The 6,978-nt window shown below is 39.8% G+C and overlaps 1 protein-coding gene across 3 annotated transcripts in view; it reads right to left on the bottom strand.

The window, feature by feature from the left end:
- Positions 1-2,818: 2,818 nt before the first annotated feature.
- The window catches only part of supt5h (SPT5 homolog, DSIF elongation factor subunit), an 81,300-nt gene continuing 77,140 nt past the window's right edge, over positions 2,819-6,978 (bottom strand). For all 3 annotated transcript variants that reach the window (XM_043681015.1, XM_043681016.1, XM_043681017.1), the window contains one exon: positions 2,819-4,193. In XM_043681015.1, coding sequence (XP_043536950.1) covers positions 4,002-4,193 — 192 coding nt within the window. In that variant the 3' untranslated portion in view covers positions 2,819-4,001. The remainder of the gene's footprint in view (positions 4,194-6,978) is intronic.

The raw sequence follows: 6,978 nt of genomic DNA, 5'->3' as shown, positions 1-6,978 counted from the left end.
CTCCCTCTTGGAAACTGCATCTATAATGTCGGGGAGTGATAAGGTGTCAGTCATTTCAGTCTGGGATGAGAAACTTGTTAGACATATGTGAATCTTGGAAATCCTTAACCCTTCTTCAGGGGGACCTCAATCATGGAGTAAAAATGTGGCTAACAATAAGATTCCCAGGCACTAAGGAAGTAAAGAGTGTCAGATTGGGCTGCAGAATCAAGGCAGATGTGTAGACATGCCCTTATTGAATTGTAGAGTAGGCATGCTTCAATTGTCATGAGAACAGAATAGATACCCCTCAGCGTGCAGAGTCTAGATGAATAACCTGTGACAGAATTGGATAGTAAGTCACTGATGTGGAATGTGAACTATCAGAACCCAGAAGAGACCATCAGCACAGAGAACAAAATCTGAATGAGAATGAAAAGTTTTGCAAAGAAAGTTTGAGAAACCTTAAACAGCAGCCCTCTGCAAGTACAACACATGTTTTTAAGATCTGCAAGTCTTTTTATTTACTCCATTCAAACAAAAATAGGTTTATAAGCTCAAATATTGGCCATACAGTGATATTCCCAAACCACAGAAATACACTTTACATGAGGAGGAGACATTCAGCAAACGAGATAGTGGAAGCAGATCTTAGCAGTGGCCATTGTAAAATAACAACATCCTAAACATTCTCTTTTTCTTGTATAGAACAGGACTGAACATTTGCAGCGGATCTAATTTCACAAGTGTACTTCAAACTAACATATCAATCCAAGATGGAAAACATCTGCCCCATGTTTAAGACCTTTGTTGTATAGTAGAGAACTTGAGGATTGTTGAAAAAAGACATTTTGTTGAAGCCTATGATTTTGCACACATCAGGAGAATTTACAAAACGTACCGAAGTAAAGGCAAACCAACATTTTTACTTCACAAAGAAAGTGCTGATTGGTTGATAAGTGCATTCTGACTGGTAGAGATATTGCCATGGAGAATGTATAGATAACCCTCAGTGTGCAGAGTCTAGATTAATAACCTGTTAATTATGACTGACTGTTAGCTGCCAAGCTTTGACTCAATTTTAAACAAGACAGGTTGACTTTGACTGATCAAAGTTTTGCCCTAATAAACCAGAGAAAGGCTGTCACACTTGTTGAGTTAAATCAGGCACATTATGTTTTTTCCATGACAAAGGATAGGATCCTATATAATAATGCATATGATTATTCCAGTAACTTGTACATGCAAATGCATCATACTGTGAGTCAGTGATAATATAAATTGGTTGTCAGCATAATTCACAAACCTACTCTGTGCATGCAAACTCACAGCACACTGTCTGACATTAGAAATGCTTCTACAATAGAAAACATTTGCTACATACTCTTAAGTGTGCAAAAAATTACCCTGATGACCAATTTAGGATTGTTAGTAAGTTCTGCAGTATAGAACATTTGCACATATTGAAATATATATCGATCCCAACCCACTTGCCAAACAATCAGTACTTTCCTCTCAAAATATTAATGTTGGTTTCTCTTTTGGTATTTTGGAATTTGTCTTGATGAGTGTAAGTCAAAAAGTTTCAATGAAATGTATTCTCTCTCAGCTATGCTCAACATTTATTATATTTAATCATATTCTTATTCAATATTTGGGCAATATTATTAGGCTTAAACAATGTCAGCAGTCCTCTGATACTTGGGACAATTATTTTAAATCTTGTTCTCATGATGCTGAATGTTTGACTGACATTGAGTTTGAACCAGACAATTTATAATTGATTTTTTTCCCAATTGACAACAGAGTGAATGAATCTGTTCTTATAAATCATTGCTCCAGAAATTTTACAAATACAATAGATTAAGAAGTCTCAAGCAGGTCAGTGTTTTTATGAAACTAGTCAGCCAGATTCTTTTTGGTGAATTCAGAAACTTCATGACTTTGTGTCTGTGTACAAAATTCAAAATCCATTCATACTTCTTCCAATTTGAGTGCAGGACTCCTGCATAGTACTCAATGCCAGTTATGTATACATTGTGTGTCAGAGACACTTTGTGCAGCTTTGGAGCATCCCAAGTTGCCCAGCAATAGCCGTCCTCTCCAAGGTTCCAATGATGCTCACTGCCTCATCCCATTCCATCCTTTCTTGTGCCTTTGCATCTTAACTTTTAGTTAAACACTGAATGTTGCTGGTTAAGCAATTTGCATTAAATGTGATATCTGGGCCATATACATTTCTCCTGCAATGCTCAGCAGCATCAAATGATAAAGTATAAAGAGAGTCTGGTAACCCAACATGACAATGATGGAAAATCAGAATAACTCTCGTTCTGCTGAATCTTTAGCAGGATTCCACAAATTGTGGCCCTCAAGATATTGCAGAAAAAGGGTCAAATGACACAGGCAATGCCAGCGTAGGAGCTGAGTTGGCTGACCTGTACAAAGCAGAAGGCTCTAATCAGTTCCTCAGCCTCTGGGGTGATGGAGGTTGTGCAAAGACAGCGATCATGGGGCTCACACACTTGCTGCCCACTATTCAGGGAGAGGGAAATGGGATACAGCTTGATGGGGAAAAAAATCCATTTTGTGGGTGAAAATAGATTAGATTACTTACAGTGTGGAAACAGGCCCTTCGGCCCAACAAGTCCACACCGACCCGCCAAAGCGCAACCCACCCAGACCCATTCCCCTACATTTACCCCTCCCCTAACACTACGGGCAATTTAGCATGGTCAATTCACCTAATCTGCACATTTTTGGACTGTGGGAGGAAACCGGAGCACCCGGAGGAAACCCACGCAGACACGGGGAGAATGTGCAAGCTCCACACAGTCAGTCGCCTGAGGCAGGAATTGAACCCCGTGTCTCTGGCGCTGTGAGGCAGCAGTGCTAACCACTGTGCTGCCCACAAATAGGCACCTGAGTGAAACTTAACACACCTGAAAATTCTGCACTCGCCTTAGAAACAAAGAATCTTCAAAATAACACCACTCCTACATTCTAATATTTGTGGGCAAGAGAATGTCCATCCAGTGCATAACATGTGGTGAGGCTGATGGTTTCAGATCACTGTCACTGCACGTCATTCACTCTTAACATACCGCAAGTCTCCAGCATAACCAGAGAAAAGCAAAAGAAACAACAGATTCAACAAAGAAAAATTTCCAGGCCCTTTGCCTTTGACTCATGTAAAGACTGAAAAGTAGAGGATTCAAATCTAACTGATGTACATTCTCAGTTTCAAGTTACTTTAATAAGTCCAATTCTGATTATTCAGTGGTCTCACTGTCCTTAAATACATTCTGGCCAGCTATGGTACAATTTTTTAAACTGGTCATCTTGACTGAAACTTAATGCAATCAGAGGGGATCTGGAATAATAAACAGTACGTCAAGAAAGTGGATACAAGGAACAACTCATTCTTAATGCGGTTTGAAGCACTTGGAGATTTGTGTTTGAAGTGTGAAGATGGAATATTATGTACTAAATTAATTTCAAAGGATCCTTCAAAAGCTTTCAAAAGAAATGCCAAATTAAAAAGTTTCCAATAATACAAACTTACACACTGCTTTTTTAAAAAATAGTTACCGTAATTTTTGTCAAAGCAGTATATTCTTCCATGTGACTTCTCACATCTGTACAATTTTTTAAATATAAAAATAGCCTTCAGTATCGTACCGTAGGAGTGCTATTCAATTGCTACAAAAGTTTTCACTGCCTCCAACATCACATGTACAGACTCAGTTACCTGTTTACACACAAATCATTCTGTGTTGTGTTTAAATTAAAAGAACCCTACAAAATGCATCAAACAACTGACAGGGGGGGAAAGAAATCTTTGCTTTTTGTAGTAAAATTAATCCACATTCAGTTTTTTGCTCAAACAATTGGTTGTTGCTGTTTTCAATCTTTTTAACAAACCACTGCTAACATCTGGCCACAACAAGCAAGACATTATCAAAGCAAGAACACAAGAGGGAAACCTAAAAATCTGAAGAAAAACTTCACAGAAAAGAATTTTACTTTCGACTATATACATCTTTGCCAGAGGGTGTTGTACTCAATGCCCCTTCTTCACTGAGGATCCCAAGAAACCTCAGGTTGAGAATCTTCAGCTGGTCATCCAGTTCCATTCGAACAATTCCATCCTCACCATCAATACTGAGCAGCATACCTGTGGCTTCCCGATCTTCACCTAGAATCACCTTCACCTACAGACAAAAAAATGTTTTACACAGTTGAAATATCTGCAGCTTTCTATTTCTTTAATTAGTACAAAGTACAAAGCTTCACAGCTCCGGAACCCAATCTAGCACTCTGTAACCAGTTGGAGGGCATCAAAGTGGATAACAGGTCCACACAAGCAGACATGACAATCTTAGAGCTGAGTGTCTTCCCAATAAGATTGCATTAAGATTCTGAACTACCACAGGAGTTGAGAAGAACATAAAATATTTTATGTTTTTCTCTCAAATTTTAATCATGAGCTTCTTATACCCAATTCCACATATATAACATGTGCTCTTTAAATGTAAGCTCTTTCTTTCTAAGGCCTTGCTAAGAATACAAGTTTAATACATTAAAAGATATTTAGAAAAAGCTTTGTGACCCTCACAGAAATACAATGCAAGATTTATGTGGGGAAGCAGTGGTGGAGCGATAACATTACTGACTAATAATCCAGAAATCGAGGCAAATATTCTGAAGCTTGGGTTCAAATCCCACCATAGCAGATGATGAAATTTGAATTCAATTTTAAAAATATGTTATAGCATCATTGAGATGTACAGGATGGAAACAGACCCTTCGGTCCAACCTGTCCATGCCAACCAAATATCCTAACCGAATCTAGTCCTATTTACCAGCACTTGGCCCATATCCCTCTAAACCCTTCCTATTCATATACCCATCCAAATGCCTTTTAAATGTAATTGTACCAGTCTCCACCAGTTCCTCTGGCAGTCCATTCCATACACGCACCACCCTCTGTGAAAAAGCTGCCTCTTCAGTCTCTTAAATTTTTCTCCTCTCACTCTAAACCTATGCCCTCTAGTTCTGAACTCCCCCATTCCAGGGAAAAGACCTTGTGTATTCACCCTATCCATGCCCCTCATGATTTTATAAACCTCTATAAGATCACCTCTCAGCCTCCAAAGCTCCAGGGAAAACAACCCCAGCCTATTCAGCCTCTCCCTATAGCTCAAATCCTGTTACTGAAATGTTTGCTTAATGGTGACAATGTAACCACTGTCAATTGCTATAAAATCCTGTCTGGTTCACCAATGTCCTTTGTGGAAGGAAATTTATCATCCTTACCTGGTCTGGCCTACACATAAGTCATCCACATTGCTGTGGATCTGGAGTTAACTGTCTGACAATAAATGCTGCCCTCGCCAGCAAAGCACACACAGCCTGTGCACCCTGAAGCCAACATAATGGGCAATGTACTCCTCAACCTCTCCCCACAGTCATGAAAGTCAGATCAAGATAACATAGTCATCACTAATCAAACTCATTTACTCCATGATTTACCCTCTCATTGACTGACACATAACTCACTCAATTGTGGACAAAAGTGTTCAGTTGTAATCTGTTTCACAACTTGTTAAATTGCAGAAGGAAAGAAGGAAACCATTAAAATTAGTAATAAAAGGGCAGTACAATTTGTTTTGTTTTTGTTTTTAAACTGAAGGGCCAGTTATAGGTATCTGTTCCTGCATGATAAGTGATCCAGAAGACTATCAGCTGACTAATTATATTACACTAGACAAGACCACACAACCTACCCCCACCAGAACCCAGCCAATAATAAAGTTATCCAGGTAATGCAATATGCTTCAAAGCAAACAGTTTTTGAAAAGAAATACCAAAGGTTTTCAGCAGGTTTATATATTTATAAACTATTCTCAAATTAATACGCTTACATTAGTGAAACTGAATCACTGAATCAACTGACTTATGTACCACTAGACTGAGCAGGCAGTCAGTGCTGGATATACCTGCAGCTGCCCCCTGTCGAACAAGCATTCCATTTTGGATACAGATGAGGGGGATGGCCTTGTAGGTAACAGCAGCAGCACAGAGCAGTGACACCACGACTGGCTCTGCTGTACAGAGAAGGGGACAAAGCATAGTAGAGCAATAGTAATTGGAGATTCAATGGTCAGGGGCACAGACAAGTTCTTCTGTGGCTGCGAGAGACATTCCAGGATGCTATGTTCCTCCCTGGTGCCAGGGTCATGGATGTCTCTGAGCAGATACAGAGCATCCTGAAACAGGAAGATAAAACAACAGAAAGATAAAACAAACAGAAGTCATTATCCATATTGGCATAAATGACATAAGTAGGAACAGTGACAAGGTTCTACAGGTAAACATTCAGGTTGAGTCCGTGATTAAGAAAGCGAATGCAATGTTGTCATTTATCTTAAGAGGGTTGGAATATAAAAGCACCGTTGTGCTACTGAGACTTTATAAAGATTTGGTTAGGCCCCATTTGGAGTACTGTGTCCAGCTTTGGTCCCCACACCTCAGGAAGGACATACTGGCACTGGAGCATGTCCAGCGGAGATTCACACGGATGATCCCTGGAATGGTAGGTCTAACATACGAGGAACGGCTGAGGATCCTGGGATCGTATTCATTGGAGTTTAGAAGATTAAGGGGAGGTTTAATAGAAACTTACAAGATAATACATGGCTTGGAAAGGGTGGACGCTAGGAAATTATTTCCGTTAGACGAGGAGACTAGGACCTGTGGACACAGCCTTAGAATTAGAGGGGGTAAATTCAGAACAGAAATGCGGAGACATTTCTTCAGCCAGAGAGTGGTGGGCCTGTGGAATTCATTGCCACAGAGTGGTGGAGGCTGGAACGCTTAATGTCTTCAAGGCAGAAATTGATAAATTCTTGATGTCACAAGGAATTAAGGGCTACGGGGAAAATGCGAGTAAGTGGAGTTGAAATGCCCATCAGCCATGATTGAATGGTGGAATGG

This window comes from Chiloscyllium plagiosum, chromosome 41, assembly GCF_004010195.1.
Source record: "Chiloscyllium plagiosum isolate BGI_BamShark_2017 chromosome 41, ASM401019v2, whole genome shotgun sequence".
Classification (NCBI taxonomy): Eukaryota; Metazoa; Chordata; class Chondrichthyes; order Orectolobiformes; family Hemiscylliidae; genus Chiloscyllium; species Chiloscyllium plagiosum.
The sequence above is the reverse complement of the archived record's forward strand: the minus strand, read 5'-3'. Positions and strand labels throughout refer to the sequence as shown.